The sequence below is a fragment of the Salmo salar genome, chromosome ssa17 (genome assembly GCF_905237065.1).
Source record: "Salmo salar chromosome ssa17, Ssal_v3.1, whole genome shotgun sequence".
In the NCBI taxonomy this organism is placed as follows: domain Eukaryota; kingdom Metazoa; phylum Chordata; class Actinopteri; order Salmoniformes; family Salmonidae; genus Salmo; species Salmo salar.
The window spans coordinates 85,168,877-85,191,505 of record NC_059458.1 but is presented as its reverse complement, the minus strand read 5'-3'; the positions used below and the strand labels follow the sequence as shown (position 1 = coordinate 85,191,505).

The following is a 22,629-nucleotide window of genomic DNA, read 5'->3' as shown; positions in this document are numbered from 1 at the left end:
TGTTGAACCCTGACTGCACAACAAATCTCCCAATGGGAACAATAAAGATAAGTTGAACTTGAGGGTTTAAGAAAGGATTTTTAACAGTCTGTGATATCAGTGGGCTTAATATTGACTGTCAACATGACATGAAAACATCCTTCAATCAAGTTGTATTTGTCACATGCTTCATCAACAACAGGTATGGACTATTACTTACGAGCCCTTCCCACAATGCAGAGAGAAAGAAAAATAGAGAAATAATAGAAGAGTCAAACATGTAATAATAGATATACAATGAGGTATAGAGGTCCTGGATGGCAGGGAGCTCTGCCCCAGTGATGTACCGGGCCGTACGCGCTGCGGTCAACGTGGAGGATGTGTTGTTGCCTACACTCACCACCTGGGGGCGTCCCGTTGGGAAGTCCAAGATCCAGTTGCAGAGGGAGGTGTTCACCAGGATCCAGTTGCAGAGGGAGTGTTTTCAGTCCCTGGATCCTTAGCTTAGTGATGAGCTTGGAGGGCACTATGGTGCTGAATGCTGAACTGTAGTCAATGAACAGCATTCTCACGTAGGTGTTCCTTTTGTCCAAGTGGGAAAGGGCAGTGTGGAGTGCAATAGAGATTGCGTCATCTGTGGATCTATTGGGGCGGTATGCAAATTGGAGTGGGTCCAGGGTGTCTGGGATGAGGTGTTGATGTGATTCATGATAAGCCTTTCAAAGCTTTTCATGGCTACAGATGTGAGTGTTACGGGCCGATAGTCATTTAGGTAGGTTACCTTGGTGTCCTTGGGCATAGGGACTACGGTGGTCTGCTTGCAACATGTAGGTATTACAGACTGGGTAAGAGATTGAAAATGTCCTGGTCCTGGGGCCTTATTATTGTTAACCTGTTTAAAGGTCTTACTCACATCGGCTACGGAGAGCATGATCACACAGTCGTCCTGAACAGCTGGTGCTCTCACTTATGGTTCAGTGTTGCTTGCTCATTCCATTGTAGTAATCACTGAAATAACACATCTCCTGTAAATCTTATGATATCAGTGGTTACTCCAAGCCAAGAAATGGAGGAGGGAAGGAAGCATGGATTGTGTAGTATTTGGAAATACCATATAGTATCATATTTATTTACTGTGCGTTATCATAGTACAATGGCAGTATAATGCATTCAATAAATAAACCCCCCAAGGTCAAAAGAGGTTGGTTGGTGTTATATTGATGAATTTATATACCAGTATGGAAACTTTCTGATAAAGTCAGAGGCAGGCTACTTGTTGGTCTTAGTTTTCTGTAAAGAAAAAGGGAAATAGTTGCTGTAAAAAAGGGGTAATACTTTCTGTTTTAATAGTACCGTTTTTTGCTAATGTTTGGGTTCCTTGTGTTGCCAACCTGAAATGTGGGAGAAAGTGAGGTATATGGTAGCCACATTTTAGGCATTTTGTAATCATTTACACTATTTATAGTCAATGGGTGTTCCGCTTGTTTCGGCACTCTGAGGAAGCCGCTTGCTCTAGTAGTGGTTGCTTCATGCACTCTCTCTCTACAGTGGCTCTCGCGCTAGCCTGCCTAGTCAGTGAGTCATTTGAATGAGTGAGAAAACTGAAGAGAGAAGTAAATATTTTAAACATTATCACAGTGAGCGAGTTATAAAGCATAGGATATGAAACACCAAGTTAAGCGGAGTGTAATGATATAATTGTTATTTTTTGATGAGGTTTTGATAGTTTAATTAATTTATAAAAGTCTGTTAGCATAGAGCTAACGTTGGCTAAAGTTATCTCCAGTCAAGCTAGCCTGTCGTAGTAATGGCGACAGGACCAACGAACATTCACACAGAGTGGAAACAAAGGGAAACATTCTAATTTGCTGTTTTAAGGGATATTCTGAGCATTACATTATTAAAATGTATCTATGAGATAAAATGGTAATTTATACCTTTTTACAAATAGTGTTTTAGTACGTTGGATATTTGGAATGTATAAGACTAGCCAAGTCAGTTGAACGAGAGACAGCCAACTGAAAACTGTATTGAAGAGCGAAGCACCAGATAAACTATTTTAAATCTTTAAGGTTTCAGACTCAATTAACAGGTGTGCCTTGTTAAAAGTTAATTAGTGGAATTTCTTTCCTTCTTAATGCATTTGAGCCAATCAGTTGTGTTGTGTCAAGGTAGGGGTGATATACAGAATATATGCCTATTTGGTTAAATACCAAGTCCATATTACGGTAAGAACGACAGTCCATCATTACTTTAAGACATGAAGGTCAGTCAATGCGGAGAATTTCCAGAACTTTTGAAAGTTTCTTCAAGTGCAGTCGCAAAAACCAACAAGCGCTATGATGAAATTGGCTCTCATGAGGACCGCCACTGTAACGCGGGTCGTATGAAGGCGACCAAGGCGCAGCGTGTATAGTGCTCATATTTACTTTTTAATGAAAATACTTCAACAAAACAACAAAACGACCGACAACAGTTCTGTCAGGACACTTGCCAAAACGGAAAACAACTACCCACAAAAACCCAGGAAGAAAAACCCCTACTTAAATATGAATCAGAGGCAACGAGGACCAGCTGCGTCCAATTGGAGATCAACCCCAAACAACCCCAACATAGAAATAGAAAAACTAGAACTAAACATAGAAATAGAAAACATAGAAAGACACAAAACACCCCCTGTCACGCCCTGACCTACTCTACTTTAGAAAATGACATCTTACTAGGGTCAGGATGTGACAGCCACAGGAAAGGAAGAACCCAGAGTTAAACAGTTATACTTTGGACAACACAGCAGAGATGTCTAACAATGTCCTTAGTTGTCCTTCCAAGTGTGTTATGGGTATGTACATAATATGAGTACATTGCTAGCCTGATCCCAGATCTGTTTGTGGTCATGCCCATGTTAAATCCATGTCATTGCCAAGCCAACTCTTTGTCACCCATTGTCGTGTTTGGCTTGACACAAATGAGTGACAGGAGTTGTCATGATGGCACAAACAGACTGGCACTCAGACTAGTGCATTGAGTATCCTTCATAAGAGGACCATTTCATTTCAGACACTCTCTGCTGTGTCACACAGCTCTCTGTACTGAGGTGGTTGAGAGGTGAAGATCACAGGTGGCACATCAACCTTTCTTCTCATCTGGCAGAGTATTGTGATGGCCAGGGCAACTCCAATATCCTGAGGACCAGACACACAGTAACGGCTCAGTCAGGATTGATGGAGCAGGTGACTAGGTGCTGAGTGTGATAGATAATGGTTAAATCAAATAGGCCTACACTCGAGAGGTACGGTAAAAATCACTATGGTACAGCGCTGGGGTCAATTCATCCATCCTTCAGTTAGCATCCTGACTTTCAGATGTTTTAATTGTTGTTGTTTACTTGTATGTACTGTGTACTGCAATTCAGATTTTAGCTGCCAAGTACGGCCTGTGTGTAATAATTATAATAAACCAGTACTACTACTAATGCAAAAAAAAAGGTAGTCAATTGAAATTAATTTCCTGAATTGAAAAATCCACATCCACTACGGACAATTTTCAATTTGGGAATTGAATTTCAATTGATTTGATTGAAAAAACTGAATGGACCCCAACCCTGGAAAGGTTAAATAGTACAGACATAGATATGAAATACTTACCCATAATGCTTGAAGTGCTACTAATGGTCCTATCATCGGGCTGATTCCATAGCCCACCAAAGAGATCAGGATGGGAAGACATGGCTGAAAATGACAAATTAAGAGTTTATCATTTTGTGAGAAAAACAAGAGTATATATGTCCGTATTATATCAGAAGTTTATTGTATCAATGAGTACTGTAAATCATATTTGTGTATCAAACTAGAATTATGGCATTGTAATGGTGTAGTGGAATGACATGTTTTTACCTCTTTATATACCAGCATGTGTTCATCCATTAGTCCCTTGTGGTCATCATCCTCAGACATATCACTGTTGGGATAGTGAATAACACATCTTGTATTGTTACCACGAGCAACCTGAAATAGAATGTGACATGGGTTCATAAAAATATATCAATTGATCTTACCGAAAGACATAACAGATTTATTTAACACAGACTGACACACTGAATCTGATCCTCCTCAGCATACACACAACAACAACATCATCAACAACAACAAGTTAACTTATTTAACACAGACTGACACACTGAATCTGATCCTCCTCAGCATACACACAACAACAACATCAACAACAAGTTAACTTATTTAACACAGCAGACTCACACATTTAAAGTTTGTTGAGTCCTCATCAGAACAGAGACAGGAGAGGGGGATGTCTGTGCCCCAGTCTTGGTAGCCTTGTACGAGCCCACAGCATCTTAACTGAAAGTGAAGGAAACAGAACAACAGACATTTTAAAAACACTTAATGATTTCCAGAACTAGAAGGTGTTGAAGAACACTCCATGGAGACATGAAAGTGCTTTAAGTCCAGGACCAGGTTTACATCATCTGTGTCCGGGAAACACATTGCAGACACTTTTTATCCAAAACAACCCCATTTGTACAGTTGCTACCAGCCCTAAAGACACACACATAGAAAAACCTACATCACTGCAAAGGTGGAAGCACACACCCTGTCCTGGATTGGCCGAGACCCTAAGAAGTACTCAATGAAGGTGACTTACGTTAGCTTGAAAGTAGTACATCTTTTCTATATCGTTTTGTTTCGCTCCACTGAGAGGCACCATGGCTAGGTCTTCCTTTCTGCTTAACTCCTCCATCTTGAAATGAATGAGGTTTACATTGAATGTTATATTCACAGCTAAAACCTATACAGTAATCATCTACGACTTTGCTAGGAACAGACTGAATTATCAAGAGTCAGATATATTCCCCCATCATGCTTAATACTATAACATTTAACTATAACTTCTCTAATATATTTTCACCAGAACAGCAAATAAACATTGGCTCAAGGTTGAATTCAAAAGGTAAGATACATATAGGCTATGGACTGTACCTCGTGTTTGGCTTGATATACTTTCACACAAGCCCCAAACAGGTAAAGGCTGGCCAGTGACATACCTACTGAAAACTACACACACATATAGGGGTTGTCAAGCAAAATCAATACAAAAGGTTAATTCAAATCAAAATCACGTCAAACCATATCACACTTTCTGGGAAACATGTTGGAAACAGGTCATGGGAAAATTGTTGATTGGCTTCAGTAGAGTTCTAAGGCATGCCATGACCTGTCAGAAAAGAACCGTTTGCAGGAGAGGAAACGTCACGTCGGTAGACACTTGCCTGGTCCCAGATCTGTTTGTGTTATATAGCCAACCCCTATGGTCATTGTCCAAGACAACACCAACAGATCTGGGACCAGGGAAGCTACCACTTTAGGGCACAGGTCTTGGCAAGCTTACCAGAATCACAGCCCACTTCTTCTCCTTACAAGCTCCATAGACCCCAGAGATTGAAAGGGCCAGGGTTGCTGCTGCTAGGACATACATAACTGTTATACCTGGCAGCATCTTGTCTATCTGTGAATAGGGAGACAAGTCAAATTCATGAAATGGAAATTCTGGGTTTATAATCATAATATTACAATGATACTAATGGACTCTAGCCTGGTCTCAGATCTGTTTATGCTGTATAGCCAACTCCTATGGTTGTTGTCATGCTAAACTCTGTAGGAGTTGGAAAGACAGTACAAACAGATCTGGGACCAGGCTAGATGGACACATCATTATTATAACAAAATGTGTATGACATAATAAGGAAATGTAATAGGGGCTATAAAAATAACAATTACTTCTTTTGATTGGTGGAAGTACCCATGTCCAAATAATGTGATGGCCAGCAAGAGGGTGCTGATGATCTGAAGAGAATACAACACATGATACAATCAATCATTACAATGTACAGGGTATTATACTGAGAATTCTACTGATATTGCACAGTAAAGGTTGATACAGTAATTTGTTTCAGAGGGTGCTGATGATCTGAAGAGAATACAACACATGATACAATCAATCATTACAATGTACAGGGTATTATACTGAGAATTCTACTCAGGCTTCATCATGAGTCATGAGGGATGGAATTATTTACAGGGTTTGTGAGCAGGGGGTTCATGAGTTTACAATATATCATATGTATCATTTATAAATAGCCTATAAATGATGATATGAATAGCTGAAATGTTAATTTAGTTGGCTGTTTACTAATCAAATATACTTACAAACCCTTTGTGGTATGCCGTGTGTCTGAGTTAATAAGCATGACATAACTTTATAACGTGCTGCAGCTTAAGTACAATATGCTGAGACAATAAATAAATATGTTGAACACATCCCCACAAGCCACACCTAAAAAAAACAGATTCCAGTGAAAGTTTAAACATGACAGCTGACAGCTCAAAGGGTAACTACGTAGGCTACAAAATGTATATTTTGTTTTAGTTCTTTGTTCAGTAAACTAGATGAGAACAATCGGCGAATATTTTTTTTAATGTAAGCAGCACCTCTCACTGCTTGGGGACCCCACCGAGCTCATAAAAACTAAAAAAGCGCTGCAATAAATGTAAGAATGGAAGTGATATAACAAAACTTGTCTACTGTCATAAGTGACCGATAAAAAAAAACGAGTTCATCAACTGGAATAAAATAAGGCCAATAGACTGGAAGATCACTTACCCCTGTCAAGACACATACGAAAATGAACGCCCGTTTTACCCAGATATTAATTCTTCCCATTTTAATATTTGGTTATGATAAAAACAACATTTTGGATAAGTGGTTCACTTCAGAGAGCGGCTAACTTAAATCCAGAAAAAAGATCGTCCGATGTCTTTAACCGGTTCTTCTTCTCAGCATGAGCGTGTTGACATTGCCTGACGACTCAAACTGAATTATTCCGCTGCTCTATGTTCGCTACATACTTCGGAGAAAAACTAAGGTCCATGGGCGTGGCGTATCGTTTTGCCGGAGCAAGGAGTTTGATGTTGACATACTGCTGAATGGTGTTTTGTTACATGGGAGGGACTAGCCCACATGTTATGTTGGCCAGTGCACGATGGCTAGAGATCAGGCAGGCTAAAAGGAACTACATGGTCAATCTGCATTGGCCCTGCAGCACTTATGGTGATAGCAGCGCAGAACTGTTGACGTTTTGATCCCAGCGCGACCGAAATGAAGCGCCCCGCACGTTTGGCCTCACACGCCAGCAGTGAACACTTTGGGGAAACAACGCTGTGCTGCATATCTCACCGCTTTCTTTCATGTGCTATGCTCTCCTGAAGTCAAATAATCAACACTTCTTCATATTGATTAAATGGATTGTGGTCAGTTAACCAATGGATTAGGCTGTCAATATTACAAGTGCTATGCAACAAACTATATCGTGATTTTCCATGAAGAAACGTTATGTTTCTGCAAAATTTCGGTAGTGCAGGAATCAACCCCCGCAAAATGTTTAAGGCCAAGGCTTCATTTCAGTAGCGCAGGAACATGCAACATAGCTTTTTGTTTCTGCAAGCCTGCTATCGTTCGAGGTGTTTCTGCAAAATGTTCACTGCTATCGTTCGAGGCCAAGGCTTCATTTCGGTAGCACAGGAATCAACCCCCCTCCAGTGTTGTCAACTCCTCAGTAAGGAAAGTAGCTATTGGCTGTCCTAAAAGTCACTAGAAGTTGCTAAATGACGCCATCGCCTAATTTGCATAATTGGCCATGTGCATGTAATTGTGATGGACACTGTATAACTTGGTGGGCGAGACAAAAAGTGAGTAAAAAACACCCTAAATATGTTTAGAACTACAAATGAACTTTCTTCTGTCGATTCTTGTTTTATTTAATGTCACAATTCCAACCCTCCTCCTTTATCCGGGCTTGGGACCGGCAAAAGTGACCCAAAAGAGACACTGGCGGAGTTACTTATTTTTTTATTTATTCGTTTTTTAGCTTAGTTTTCTTAATTTTGTTTGGTTTATAACCTTATGGTCCATTTAGGAGCCTACAACAAGTCACAGTAAAACATGAACATTTTTAACCATAACATATATATATATATATATATATATATATATATATATATATATATATATACACACACAGGTAACTGCCAAAATAAAGGAAACATCAACATAATGTGGTTTAATAGGGCGTTGGGGCACCACGAGCCAAAAGGGCTTCAATGCACCTTGGCATAGATTCTAACTAGACCTTGAGACAATGTTTGTTTGCTGTTCTGGTGGAAAATATTTGAGAAGTTATTGTATGATGGTGCAATACATCTGATTCTTGATAATTCAATGTACTGTATCTGTCCATTTCAAATTCAGAACTGATTCTAGGTTTCAGCTGTGAATCTAACACTCAATGTTAACTTGATTCATTTCAAGATGGAGGAGTTAATCAGAGAGGAACATCTAGCTATGATGCCTCTAAGTGGAGCGAATCAAACAGATTTAGAAGGGCTATACAACATACAGACTAAAGTAAGTCACCTTTATTTAATGCTTCTTATGGTCACTGCTTGTGCCAATTCACAGCCCCAGAGTGCCCCAATGTGTCTTTAGGGCCGGTTTTCCATATTATGTCAATCTAGGCCTGGACTAAAAGCACTTTCATTGGAGATTTCTCCAGGTTCTTCCAGGACTAGGCCTTAACTATACCTGGTAAATCATGTTTTTATAATGTCTGTTTCCTTCACTTTCAGTTCAAATGCTGTGGGCTCGTACAAGGCTACCAAGACTGGGGCACAGACATCCCCCTCTCCTGTCTCTGTTCTGATGAGGACTCAACAAACTTTAAATGTGTGAGTCTGCTGCGTTAAATAAGTTAACTTGTTGCTGGTGTTATGTGTATGCTGAGGAGGATGGGTTTCAATGTGTCAGTCTGTGTTAAAAATGTTATCACTCAAATATGAAAGTGTAAATCTGTTGTCTTTTGGTAAGAGCAATTCATTTTTTGATTTTATTATTTCTTTCTAAAACAGACGATGAGGACAGTGATAAGACAACCATACATAAACTGAGGAAGATGTACATGACAAAACTGTAAAAGCAACAAAAACGATAGAACACATTTGGACCAGACAATTATCATGGATGACATGATGCAGCCTAATAAGAAATCATGCAGCTAAAGTAAAGCACTGTTTTAAACCATGTCACATTCTATTTCAGGTTGCTCCTGGTAACAATACAAGATTTGTTATTCACTATCCCAACAGTGATATGTCTGAGGATGATGACCACAAGGGACTAATGGATGAACACATGCTGGTATATAAAGAGGTAAAAACATGTCATTCCACTACACCATTGCATTCCCACTGGGCAAAAATTGGTTGAATGAATGTTGTTTCCACGTCATTTCAACCCCAAAAATAAATGTCATGATGTTGAATCAACGTGGAAAACTGATTGGCTATGCCAAAAGTCATCAACGTAAGGGCTTTTTTTTCGATTATTTTACCCAACTTTTAACCTTAATCTAATGACATGGTGAATTTTATGGTTGATTTCATGTTGTATCCATGTTAGATGACAACTCAACCGATTGTAAATCAAAACTAGATGCTGAACTGACGTCTGTGCCCAGTGGGTTGTCATACTTCTAGTTTGGTATAGTTACACACAACTACACAAAGTTTACATAATCATTGATACATTTAAATAACAGATACATCAATTCAATCAATGAATGTTTTTTTTTGTTCAAATTCTGATATCATTCGGACTTCTATACTCTTGTTTTTCTCACAAAATTACAAATTCTTAATTTTTCACTTTCAGCCATGCCTTCCCATCCTGATCTCTGAAGTAACATTGATAATGAACCTGTTTATAGGAATATTAATAGCACTTAGTGTTATCGGTATGTATTTCCAATCTGTCTTTACTAATTCACCATTCCAGGGTTGGGGTCAATTCAGCTTTCAATTCAATCAATTGAATTCAATTCCTGAATTGGAAAATTGTCCATTGTTTTTTTATGTGGATTTTTCCATTCAGGAAGTGAATTTCAATTGACTATACCTGAATTGAAAACTGATTTGACCCAAATGCACTACCATACTTTTTTTACCATAGGTTTTGAGTGTAGGCCTATTTGATTCAACCATTACTACCTTTCACATTCAGTGAGGCCGGCTGGACGAACCGCCAAATTCTCTAAAACGACGTTGGAGGCAACTTATGGTAGAGAAATTAACATAAAATTCTCTGGCAACAGCTCTGGTGAACATTCCTGCAGTCAGCATGCCAATTGCACGCTAGATCAAAACTTGAGACGTCTGTGGCGTTGTTGTGACAAAACTGCCTTTTAATGTCCCTAGCACAAGGTGCACCTTTGTAATGATCATGCTGTTTAATCAGCTTTTCATATGCCACACCTGTCAGGTGGATGTATTATCTTGGCAAAGGAGAAATGCTCACTATCAGAGATGTTAACAAATTTGTGCACAACATTTTAGAGAAATATGCTTTTTGTGCATATGAACAATTTCTGGGTTATTTTATTTCAGCTCATGAAACATGGGACCAACACTACATGTTGCGTTTATATTTTTCTTCAGTTTATATCAGTCGTTTTTTTGGTCCCTAGCATGGCAGGAAAATAAAATTGTTACTATTATGGCAGGAGAAATTGTGGCGGTAGTGACCAAATATATATATTTTTAAATTGTACTAGCTACTGTAAAATGTTGTACTAGCAGCACGTGGTGAAACATGAAAGCATGGTAGTTGTTTACCATGTATTATGATGGTCTGTGTCCCACCATTTTTCTGGTAAAGTGACCAAAAACGTTGTCATTTATGGTACTCACATGATGCAATATTGACTACTCGCCCTGCAACAGCAAAGCATAGGCCTAGTACTCTCTTTAACCCCTTTAGCTCATGGTGAAAAACCACAACACACGTGGTCTAGTAGTGTAGTGTACCCTCTTAAACCTAGGGAGCTGGATAGAGTATGGTGAGAAGAATGACGAAAACTTGAAGATTTAAAATAGTTTATCTGGTGCTTCTCTCTTCAATACAGTTTTCAGTTGTCTCTCTCCCGTTCAACTGACTTGGCTAGTCTTATACATTCCAAATATCCAACGTACTAAAACACTATTTGTAAAAAGGTATAAATTACCATTTTATCTCATAGATACATTTTAATGTAATTCTCAGAATATCCCTAAAAACAGCAAGTTAGAATGTTTCCCTTTGTTTCCACTTTCTGTGAATGTTCGTTGGTCCTGTCGCCATTACTACGACAGGCTAGCTTGACTGGAGATAACTTTAGCCAACGTTAGCTCTATGCTAACAGACTTTTATAAATTAATTAAACTATCAAAACCTCATCAAAAAATAACAATTATATCATTACACTCCGCTTAACTTGGTGTTTCATATCCTATGCTTTATAACTCGCTCACTGTGATAATGTTTAAAATATTTACTTCTCTCTTCAGTTTTCTCACTCATTCAAATGACTCACTGACTAGGCAGGCTAGCGCGAGAGCCACTGTAGAGAGAGAGTGCATGAAGCAACCACTACTAGAGCAAGCGGCTTCCTCAGAGTGCCGAAACAAGCGGAACACCCATTGACTATAAATAGTGTAAATGATTACAAAATGCCTAAAATGTGGCTACCATATACCTCACTTTCTCCCACATTTCAGCTTGGCAACACAAGGAACCCAAACATTAGCAAAAAACGGTACTATTAAAACAGAAAGTATTACCCCTTTTTCACAGCAACTATTTCCCTTTTTCTTTACAGAAAACTAAGACCAACAAGTAGCCTGCCTCTGACTTTATCAGAAAGTTTCCATACTGGTATATAAATTCATCAATATAACACCAACCAACCTCTTTTGACCTTGGGGGGTTTATTTATTTAATACATTATACTGCGATTGTACTATGATAAAACACAAATAAATATGGTATTTCCAAATACATGATCTCCGTAGCCGATGTGAGTAAGACCTTTAAACAGGTTAACAATAACAAGGCCCCAGGACCAGGACGTGTACTCAGAGCATGCACTGACCAGTTGGCAAGTGTCTTCATTTACATTTTCAATCTCTTACCCAGTCTGTAATACCTACATGTTACAAGCAGACCACCGTAGTCCCTGTGCCCAAGGACGCCAATATAACCTGCGTAAATGACTATCGCCCCGTAACACTCACATCTGTAGCCATGAAAAGCTTTGAAAGGCTTATCATGAATCACATCAACACCATCATCCCAGACACCCTGGACCTACTCCAATTTGCATACCGCCCCAATAGATCCACAGATGACGCAATCTCTATTGCGCTCCACACTGCCCTTTCCCACTTGGACAAAAGGAACACCTACATGAGAATGCTGTTCATTGACTACAGTTCAGCATTCAGCACCATAGTGCCCTCCAAGCTCATCCAGGGACTGAAAACACTCTCTCTGCAACTGGATCCTGGTGAACACCTCCCTCTGCAACTGGATCCTGGTGAACACCTCCCTCTGCAACTGGATCCTGGTGAACACCTCCCTCTGCAACTGGATCCTGGTGAACACCTCCCTCTGCAACTGGATCCTGGTGAACACCTCCCTCTGCAACTGGATCCTGGTGAACACCTCCCTCTGCAACTGGATCCTGGTGAACACCACCCTCTGCAACTGGATCTTGGTCCCTCGAACTTCCCTCGAACTGGACCGCCCCCAGGTGGTGAGTGTCGGCAACAACACATCCTCCACGTTGACCGCAGCGCGTACGGCCCGGTACATCACTGGGGCAGAGCTCCCTGCCATCCAGGACCTCTATACCTTATTGTGTATCTATTATTACATATTTGACTCTTCTATTATTTCTCTATTTTTCTTTCTCTCTGCATTGTGTGAAGGGCTCGTAAGTAAGCATTTCACTAATAGTCCATACCTGTTGTTGATGAAGCATGTGACAAATACAATTTGAAGGATGTTTTCATGTCATGTTGACAGTCAATATTAAGACCACTGATATCACACACTGTTAAAAATCCTTTCTTAAACCCTCAAGTTATCTTTATTGTTCCCATTGGGAGATTTGTTATGCAGTCAGGGATCAACAATACAAAATGACAACATTAAAAACAGTGACAACCATACAAACGATATGGAGCGAGTTTGGAGCGAGCAGTCGCACTACGCATCGCTCCACAGGTAATATTACACTTCACTACATTACAACGGCTTGATTTGTTTGATCTGAGCAATTCTTCTTAGCTAGCTACATAGCCGTCTTTGTATCAAAGATAATTGTGTAGTTTAGAGTAATTGAGTAATTATCGAGGCTAGCTATCTTCGTCCTCCTAACGTAGCCAACACTGCTAGCTGCTAGCTAGCTAATCATCACTGCTAGCTAGCCAACTTCTACCGACTAGCAGCACTGCAGAAACTATTACATTACAACGTAACGACTTGATTAGTGTGGTGTTAGTGTTAGTTAGCCAGCTACATAGTTGTCTTTGCTGTCTCTGTATCTAAGATAATAGTGTAGTTTGAGTAATTATCGAGGTGAGCTAGCCAGCCGCGGCGCCAGACTTAGTCAACACACCTAGTCATCATTAACCCACTGCTAGCTAGCCAACCGTTACCGACTAGCAGCGCTGTAGATACTAATACTAATACTTTACAACGGAACGATTTGACTAGTGCAGTGTTAGCTAGCTAGCTACTTAGTTGTCTTTGTCATAGCTTGATAATTGTGTAGTTTAGTAATTACCGAGGTTAGCTAGCCAGCCATCGAGGTTAGCTAGCCAGCTATTTCCGTCCCCCGCGACACCATTTTTCCTAACCCAGCCAACTATTACCGACGAGTAGCATTGTAGAAACTAAATACATTACTAGGAACGTCTTGATTAGTGTTATGTTAGCTAGCTAGCTACAAAGTTGCTTTGTATCATGACAAGGTGTAGTACTGAAACTATCGAGGTTACCTAGCCAGCTACACGTTCAAAGTCTACAACGCAGCCACTGCTAGCTAGCCTACTCCACCAGCCAGCAGTACTGTATCATTTTCGTCAATAAGATTTTTGCAACGTAAGCTTAACTTTCTGAACATTCGAGACGTGTAGTCCATTTGTCATTCCAATCTCCTTTGCATTAGCGTAGCCTCTTCTGTAGCTTGTCTACTATGTGTCTGTCTATCCCTGTTCTCTCCCCTCTGCACAGGCCATACAAACGCTCCACACCGCGTGGCCGCTGTCACTCTAACCTGGTGGTCCCAGCACGCACGACCCACGTGGAGTTCCAGGTCTCCGGCAGCCTCTGGAACTGCCGGTCTGCGGCCAACAAGGCTGAGTTCATCTCAGCCTATGCTACCCTCCAGTCCCTAGACTTCCTGGCGCTGACGGAAACATGGACTACCACAGATAACACTGCTACTCCTACTGCTCTCTCCTCGTCTGCCTACGTGTTCTCGCATACCCCTAGAGCATCGAGCCAGCGGGGTGGTGGCACTGGAATCCTCATCTCTCCCAAGTGGACATTCTCTCTTTCTCCCCTGACCCATCTGTCTATCTCCTCATTTGAATTCCATGCTGTCACAGTTACCAGCCCTTTTAAGCTTAACATCCTTATCATTTATCGCCCTCCAGGTTCCCTTGGAGAGTTCATCAATGAGCTTGACGCCTTGATAAGTTCCTTTCCTGAGGATGGCTCACCTCTCACAGTTCTGGGTGACTTTAACCTCCCCACGTCTACCTTTGACTCATTCCTCTCTGCCTCCCTCTTTCCACTCCTCTCCTCTTTTGACCTCACCCTCTCACCCTCCCCCCCTACTCACAAGGCAGGCAATACGCTTGACCTCATCTTTACTAGATGCTGTTCTTCCACTAATCTCATTGCAACTCCCCTCCAAGTCTCCGACCACTACCTTGTATCCTTTTCCCTCTCGCTCTCATCCAACACTTCTCACTCTGCCCCTACTCGGATGGTATTGCGACGTCCCAACCTTCGCTCCCTCTCTCCCGCTACTCTCTCCTCTTCCATCCCATCATCTCTTCCCTCTGCTCAAACCTTCTCCAACCTATCTCCTGATTCTGCCTCCTCAACCCTCTTCTCCTCCCTCTCTGCATCCTTTGATTTTCTCTGTCCCCTATCCTCCAGGCCGGCTCGGTCCTCCCCTCCTGCTCCGTGGCTCGACGACTCACTGCGAGCTCACAGAACAGGGCTCCGGGCAGCCGAGCGGAAATGGAGGAAAACTCGCCTCCCTGCGGACCTGGCATCCTTTCACTCCCTCCTCTCTACATTTTCCTCTTCTGTCTCTGCTGCTAAAGCCACTTTCTACCACTCTAAACTCCAAGCATCTGCCTCTAACCCTAGGAAGCTCTTTGCTACCTTCTCCTCCCTCCTGAATCCTCCTCCCCCTCCTCCCTCTCTGCGGATGACTTCGCCAACCATTTTGAAAAGAAGGTTGACGACATCCGATCCTCGTTGCTAAGTCAAACGACACCGCTGGTCCTGCTCACACTGCCCTACCCTGTGCTTTGACCTCTTTCTCCCCTCTCTCTCCAGATGAAATTTCGCGTCTTGTGACGGCCGGCCGCCCAACAACCTGCCCACTTGACCCTATCCCCTCCTCTCTTCTCCAGACCGTTTCCGGAGACCTTCTCCCCTACCTCACCTCGCTCATCAACTCATCCTTGACCGCTGGCTACGTCCCTTCCGTCTTCAAGAGAGCGAGAGTTGCACCCCTTCTGAAAAAAACCTACACTCGATCCCTCCGATGTCAACAACTACAGACCAGTATCCCTTCTTTCCTTTCTCTCCAAAACTCTTGAACGTGCCGTCCTTGGCCAGCTCTCTTGCTATCTCTCTCAGAATGACCTTCTTGATCCTAATCAGTCAGGTTTCAAGACTGGGCATTCAACTGAGACTGCTCTTCTCTGTGTCACGGAGGCTCTCCGCACTGCTAAAGCTAACTCTCTCTCCTCTGCTCTCATCCTTCTAGACCTATCTGCTGCCTTTGATACTGTGAACCATCAGATCCTCCTCTCCACCCTCTCCGAGCTGGGCATCTCCGGCGCGGCCCACGCCTGGATTGCGTCCTACCTGACAGGTCGCTCCTACCAGGTGGCGTGGCGAGAATCTGTCTCCGCACCATGTGCTCTCACCACTGGTGTCCCCCAGGGCTCTGTTCTAGGCCCTCTCCTATTCTCGCTATACACCAAGTCACTTGGCTCTGTCATATCCTCACATGGTCTCTCATATCATTGCTATGCAGATGACACACAATTAATCTTCTCCTTTCCCCCTTCTGACAACCAGGTGGCGAATCGCATCTCTGCATGTCTGGCAGACATATCAGTGTGGATGACGGATCACCACCTCAAGCTGAACCTCGGCAAGACGGAGCTGCTCTTCCTCCCGGGGAAGGACTGCCCGTTCCATGATCTCGCCATCACGGTTGACAACTCCCTTGTGTCCTCCTCCCAGAGTGCTAAGAGCCTCGGCGTGACCCTGGACAACACCCTGTCGTTCTCCACTAACATCATGGCGGTGACCCGATCCTGTAGGTTCATGCTCTACAACATTCGCAGAGTACGACCCTGCCTCACACAGGAAGCGGTGCAGGTCCTAATCCAGGCACTTGTCATCTCCCGTCTGGATTACTGTAACTCGTTGTTGGCTGGGCTCCCTGCCTGTGCCATTAAACCCCTACAACTCATCCAGAACGCCGCAGCCCGCCTGGTGTTCAAAAGTCCCAAGTTCTCTCACGTCACCCCGCTCCTCCACTCTCTCCACTGGCTTCCAGTCGAAGCTCGCATCCGCTACAAGACCATGGTGCTTGCCTACGGAGCTGTGAGGGGAACGGCACCTCCGTACCTTCAGGCTCTGATCAGGCCCTACACCCAAACAAGGGCACTGCGTTCATCCACCTCTGGCCTGCTGGCCCCCCTACCTCTGCAGAAGCACAGTTCCCGCTCAGCCCAATCAAAACTGTTCGCTGCTCTGGCACCCCAATGGTGGAACAAGCTCCCTCACGACGCCAGGACAGCGGAGTCAATCACCACCTTCCGGAGACACCTGAAACCCCACCTCTTTAAGGAATACCTGGGATAGGATAAAGTAATCCTTCTAACCCCCCCTTAAAAGATTTAGATGCACTATTGTAAGTGGTTGTTCCACTGGATATTATAAGGTGAATGCACCAATTTGTAAGTCGCTCTGGATAAGAGCGTCTGCTAAATGACTTAAATGTAAATGTAACATGAAACAATAAGATTGATATAAAGGAGCAATCATTGTGCTGAAGTGCAGCAATAAATCAACATTTAATTTAATGTGCAGATTCAGAAAGTTTATGGGCTGTGGGATAAAATAGTTATTGTATCTGTTGCTATTGAGTTTGGGAAGTCTAAAACGTCAACCTAAGGGGAGAAGTACAAAATGGTCAAGGAGGAGGTGATCAGGACAGTCTAGGATACTGTTAGCTCTCCTCACCACATGCTTTCTGAATGTCACTGAGAGCTGTGCCTGTTTCACCCTGATGACCTGTCTGGCCACCTTAACCACACTGTCTGGCCACCTTAACCACACTGTCTGGCCACCTTAACCACACTGTCTGGCCACCTTAACCACCCTGTCCAATCTAAACAGTCTCATCATTGTCTTGCTGACATTAAAACAGTTCATCTTTGTCAACAACAAAACGCCGCTGCTGTCCCTTTATACAGACGGCCTCTGTGTTCTCCTTAAACGTCAACTATTGTCCAGCACTGTTCCCAGGTACTTGTAGGTACTGACCAGCTCAATGTCCTTTCCCATGACCACAGTGGGTGTGGGGTTCAGTGGCTGCCTTCTAAAGTCAATGGCCATATCTTTAGTTTTGGAGACATTCTGTTGGAGGAAGCCGTTTTCACACCATGACACAAAGTCATCTACCAGAGGCCCATGCTCAGACTCTCCATCCTGTAGTAGACTGACGATGACAGTCATCAGCAAACTTTATGATGTGCCTGTTTTCATATTGGCTACCACAGTCATTACTGTATAGTATGTACAGGAGAGGAGAGAGCATGCAACCTTGTGGTGATCCGGTGGAGTAGGCAGAGCTGCTTTGACCTGACACCATTAACTCCCACTTGTTGGGACCGGTCATTAACTCCCACTTGTTGGGACCGGTCATTAACTCCCCACTTGTTGGGACCGGTCATTTACTCCCACTTGTTGGGACCGGTCATTAACTCCCACTTGTTGGGACCGGTCATTAACTCCCACTTGTTGGGACCGGTCATTAACTCCCACTTGTTGGGACCGGTCATTTACTCCCACTTGTTGGGACCGGTCATTTACTCCCACTTGTTGGGACCGGTCATTAACTCCCACTTGTTGGGACCGGTCATTAACTCCCACTTGTTGGGACCGGTCATTTACTCCCACTTGTTGGGACCGGTCATTTACTCCCACTTGTTGGGACCGGCCATTAACTCCCACTTGTTGGGACCGGCCATTTACTCCCACTTGTTGGGACCGGCCATTAACTCCCACTTGTTGGGACCGGCCATTAACTCCCACTTGTTGGGACCGGTCATTAACTCCCACTTGTTGGGACCGGTCATTAACTCCCACTTGTTGGGACCGGTCATTAACTCCCACTTGTTGGGACCGGTCATTAACTCCCACTTGTTGGGACCGGTCATTAACTCCCACTTGTTGGGACCGGTCATTTACTCCCACTTGTTGGGACCGGTCATTTACTCACACTTGTTGGGACCGGTCATTAACTCCCACTTGTTGGGACCGGTCATTTACTCCCACTTGTTGGGACCGGTCATTTACTCCCACTTGTTGGGACCGGTCATTAACTCCCACTTGTTGGGACCGGTCATTAACTCCCACTTGTTGGGACCGGTCATTAACTCCCACTTGTTGGGACCGGTCATTAACTCCCACTTGTTGGGACCGGTCATTAACTCCCACTTGTTGGGACCGGTCATTAACTCCCACTTGTTGGGACCGGTCATTTACTCCCACTTGTTGGGACCGGTCATTAACTCCCACTTGTTGGGACCGGTCATTAACTCCCACTTGTTGGGACCGGTCATTAACTCCCACTTGTTGGGACCGGTCATTTACTCCCACTTGTTGGGACCGGTCATTAACTCCCACTTGTTGGGACCGGTCATTAACTCCCACTTGTTGGGACCGGTCATTTACTCCCACTTGTTGGGACCGGTCATTTACTCCCACTTGTTGGGACCGGTCATTTACTCCCACTTGTTGGGACCGGTCATTAACTCCCACTTGTTGGGACCGGTCATTTACTCCCACTTGTTGGGACCGGTCATTAACTCCCACTTGTTGGGACCGGTCATTTACTCACACTTGTTGGGACCGGTCATTTACTCACACTTGTTGGGACCGGTCATTTACTCACACTTGTTGGGACCGGTCATTTACTCCCACTTGTTGGGACCGGTCATTAACTCCCACTTGTTGGGACCGGTCATTAACTCCCACTTGTTGGGACCGGTCATTTACTCCCACTTGTTGGGACCGGTCATTTACTCCCACTTGTTGGGACCGGTCATTTACTCCCACTTGTTGGGACCGGTCATTTACTCACACTTGTTGGGACCGGTCATTTACTCCCACTTGTTGGGACCGGTCATTTACTCCCACTTGTTGGGACCGGTCATTTACTCCCACTTGTTGGGACCGGTCATTTACTCCCACTTGTTGGGACCGGTCATTAACTCCCACTTGTTGGGACCGGTCATTTACTCACACTTGTTGGGACCGGTCATTTACTCACACTTGTTGGGACCGGTCATTTACTCACACTTGTTGGGACCGGTCATTAACTCCCACTTGTTGGGACCGGTCATTTACTCCCACTTGTTGGGACCGGTCATTTACTCCCACTTGTTGAGACCGGTCATTTACTCCCACTTGTTGGGACCGGTCATTTACTCCCACTTGTTGGGACCGGTCATTAACTCCCACTTGTTGGGACCGGTCTTGGCCTGGGACACAGAAGCACAAACTTTAGAACCTGAGATGGTGGGTGGAGGAAGCCCAGCTAGCAATGAAGAATCGGCCCAGAAGCGGCCCCCTGATTGAATCGACCTGGAATCGGGTGTCGGACTCAGCCCAAAATTAAAATGAATGACTGCCAAGAATCGTCCTGTTTCCGTCTACGTGAACTCAGTCGACTTTTGGCAGTATCTTACCAGAATCCCCCAGAAGCGGCCAGATGCAAATTTAAATAAACGTATACAAAATTACAGAATTTAGTAATTTTAAATATTACTAATATAGATTTTATGCATACAAATTCTACCCATCCACCCAAAAAAATGTGTGTTGGTGGAAACACCGTACACCTGGTGACCTGTCAGCATGCATGCTCCTAGCCCACCACAGGAGCCGCTACAGCGCCATGGGAGGAGGACATATCAGCCTGCCAAACCTTCCCCTAACTCGGACGACGCTAGGTCAACTGTGCAGGTCTCCTGGTCGTGGCCGGCACGGGTATCGAACTAGCATCTGTAGTAATTTGTAAATCGCTCTGGATAAGAGCGTCTGCTAAATGACTTAAATGTAATGTAAATGCAACGCAGTTTGCACTGTGATGCAGTGTCGTAGACCGCTGCGCCACTCGGGAGGCTTCATCCACCAAGATTTTAATGCTTATCAATTGCCATGCACAAAGTTTCAAAATACTAAAATACTACTTAAACAGGCCTCTCTTAAAATACTTTAATTTAAATGTTAATTGTATTTTTGATCACAGAAACAATGAGAAAATATGGAAAAATAAATAAATAATGAAATGTAAATTATATAAAGTAGTCTGTGTAATCATCTGCCAGAGAGTAGCCCCAATCGGCCCGAGACCCAAGTAATACATTTGGGACAGATAACTCTCACCGGAATCAGCGCGAGCTCAATCCCCGCATCCTAGCGAGAAGTAATAGTGCCAAAGGCATGACGTCGGCCGAGTCTAACGCTCAACCGGAATCGGCCCAGATCCACCGTGCTACCTGGGAGACCTGTCAGAAAGGGAAATGCACACCCTTAACTAGCTAGCAAAGGTTAGCTAGCTGGATAGATCATGTTTTATTACTTACATTAAATTAGCTGCTGTCAAGGGCAGATTAATACTCTCATAATTAACTATTCTATTATTTTAATTCAATAATTGATTCAGCATTGAAAGCTTATTTGAGTGTGCAACATGAAGTTAACAACGCGCTCGCTAGCTACCTGCTCCTCCAGCAACTTGTTTTCCGCTGTCAGTTTCTCCAGGAGCGAGCTAACTTTCTTCAGCGACTTCAGATCCCCTCCGATTTCTTTCTCTATCAAGTCGACAACGTAGTCGGGGAGTGCTCCATCCCCCGCTCCTGTTTCGGAGTCTTCATCATTTGTCGATATAGGGCTTTGTAGATCAGATTCATCACTTTGTCCGTTTTGCTGCTCTGCAGAGGGCGCCGCCATCTTTCTTCTGCGTCTCTTCCACGTCAACAGCACGCAGATGTAAACACAGCACCAAACACAACCGTCACCGGCAATACACACCCTCTAGTGGTGACAGTTAGTACTGCGGGACCTGTCACGGGTAAACACTTGGGACATTTCCAACTACTACACAATCCATGCTTCCTTCTCTCCTCCGTTCATTGGCTTGGAGTAACCAGTGATATCATAAGTGGAGTGGTGAACGTTTCAGAAGATTACATTTACATTTACATTTGTCATTTAGCAGACGCTCTTATCCAGAGCGACTTACAGTAGTGAATGCATACATTTCATTTCATGCATTTTTTGTATTTTTATAAAAAGCTTTCAAATGAAACAAGCAATTTTACACACGGTAAAAAGTAGTTATCTTGACAATACTGCGTTCCAAAAGAGTAGCAGATTTTAACATTAAACATGTTTGGCTTTACCTTAGGCATCCCTCTCAAGCCCTGTACACTGAGAAGGGACAATAGCAGATAAGGTCAGCTCTAGCAGAGATACAGTGAGCTCAAAGTATTGGGACAGTGTGTTTTGTTTTGGCTATGTACTCCAGCACCTTCGATGCAGACGGTCAGCTTTAATTTGAAGGTATTTTCATCCATATGAGCCGTTTAGAAATGACAGCACTTTTTGTACATGGACTCTTTCCCCCCCCATTTTAGGGGCCCAAAAGTATTGTGACAAGTTCACTTGTGTGTATCAAAGTTATCAAAAGTTTATTTGGTCCCATATTCTTAGCACACAATGATTACATCAAGAATTTGATTCATTTGCTGTTTTGTTTGTGTAATTTTGCTAGCTAGCTAATTTGTCCTATTTAGCTAGCTTGCTGTTGCTAGCTAATTTGTCCTGGGATATAAACATTGAGTTCTTATTTTACTTTAGATTAACCGTAGATGTGTTATTTCAGTGATTACTAAAGGAAATTAGGAGTGTTAGGAGTGTCAATTAGGAGTGTTGAGTGTCATGTTGACAATCAAGACCTCACAGGAAACAACTGGGCATACTGTATGTGCTCAGTTATGTAGTTGTTGAACTAATCTGTTACCCAGAAAGGAACAGTTACTTACTTACCTACTGTAAAATAACTATGCCCACCTATCCTTCCTTTGTACATCATTTTCCTGTGAATGGGGAATATTCTTGAGTCTGTTCCGTTACTATCATATGCTTGAGTCT

General features: G+C 43.2%; 1 protein-coding gene across 3 annotated transcripts; it reads right to left on the bottom strand.

Moving 5' to 3' along the window:
• Positions 1–2,419: 2,419 nt before the first annotated feature.
• Positions 2,420–21,485, bottom strand: LOC106609823 (tetraspanin-8). Of its 3 annotated transcripts, XM_045700289.1 has the most exons (10): positions 21,196–21,446; positions 20,860–20,981; positions 5,769–5,834; positions 5,380–5,496; positions 4,971–5,045; positions 4,636–4,731; positions 4,233–4,331; positions 3,873–3,983; positions 3,624–3,707; positions 2,420–3,161 (listed from the first exon to the last, which is right to left on the bottom strand). In XM_045700289.1, the coding sequence occupies exons 4-10, from the start codon at positions 5,485–5,487 to the stop codon at positions 3,033–3,035; spliced, it is 702 nt and encodes a 233-aa protein (XP_045556245.1). In that variant the 5' UTR covers positions 5,488–5,496; positions 5,769–5,834; positions 20,860–20,981; positions 21,196–21,446; the 3' UTR covers positions 2,420–3,032. The 3 variants fall into 3 exon arrangements, with proteins under 3 accessions (XP_045556245.1, XP_045556243.1, XP_045556244.1); XM_045700287.1 differs by lacking the exon at positions 20,860–20,981 and having other exon boundaries at positions 21,196–21,485; XM_045700288.1 differs by lacking the exons at positions 20,860–20,981; positions 21,196–21,446 and adding an exon at positions 6,652–7,877.
• Between the last annotated feature and the right edge of the window lie 1,144 nt (positions 21,486–22,629).